The 809-nt window shown below is 46.2% G+C and overlaps 1 protein-coding gene across 1 annotated transcript in view; it reads right to left on the reverse strand.

Annotated features, from left to right (window-relative positions):
* Nucleotides 1-136, reverse strand: part of LOC105002044 (olfactory receptor 145-like) — a 9509-nt gene extending 9373 nt beyond the window's left edge. Inside the window, exon 1 of the mRNA XM_010858486.1 lies at nt 1-136. Coding sequence (XP_010856788.1) covers nt 1-136 — 136 coding nt within the window.
* Nucleotides 137-809: the final 673 nt, after the last annotated feature.

Raw genomic sequence — 809 nt, forward strand, 5'->3', positions numbered from 1 at the left:
TCAAGCCAACGTTCCCCACCACAGTGACCACATAAACTGCTAAGAAAATGAAAAAGAGAGGCAGCTGGAGTCCTGGCTGCTGTGTTAAACCCAACAGGATAAACTCAGTCACTGAAGATTCATTCCCTGGGGCCATTCTTCCCTAGGACATACCTGTGGGAACAGGACAGAGCATAACGTTAAAAATGAGTACCCCGCTCTCTCCACCCAGTCCCAGTCTATTGAGACAGTCCCAGAGTTTGAGAAGAACCCCCACCCACCGTTCTGTGTGTCTTTGCTTTATGCTCTGTATAAAGGCTGGGGAAATTTTTAAAGAAGTGTATAAAAAACACTATCGGGCAAGTTCTACAGGGATAAAATTCAGTAATCTGTGGACTCATGACAACAGCATCTCTGTTCCACTTCTGCTCTGACAGTTTATCAGACCCACCCAATGATCAGTGGTTATCTGAGCAAAGACAAAGCTGTCATTTCAGGGAATCCTTGGCTTCCAGAGATGAGGTTTGGAAGATGAGTAACAGGGCAGATAAAATTCAACACTCACCCTTCTGTATGGAGACTTCAGTGTTGGGACTTGCTACCTCTGCTTCCTTATTCTCAAGGAAGAGCAAGTGGCTCTGATGAATTTTAGAGATGAACAGCCCAGAACAGAGATTCTTCTTCTTTGCTATTGTTTCTGTTTTGAGTGCGTTTTGGACTGAGAGAGTCAGAGCACAGACCTCGGTACCCCAGGCTCTGAGGTGCCACGAGTTACAGGTCATGATTTCTGATGGTGGCTTTGCCAGAGTGTCCTCTCCAGTTCAGGGGGT

The sequence above is a fragment of the Bison bison genome, unplaced genomic scaffold (genome assembly GCF_000754665.1).
Source record: "Bison bison bison isolate TAMUID 2011002044 unplaced genomic scaffold, Bison_UMD1.0 scf7180017864388, whole genome shotgun sequence".
Lineage (NCBI taxonomy): Eukaryota > Metazoa > Chordata > Mammalia > Artiodactyla > Bovidae > Bison > Bison bison.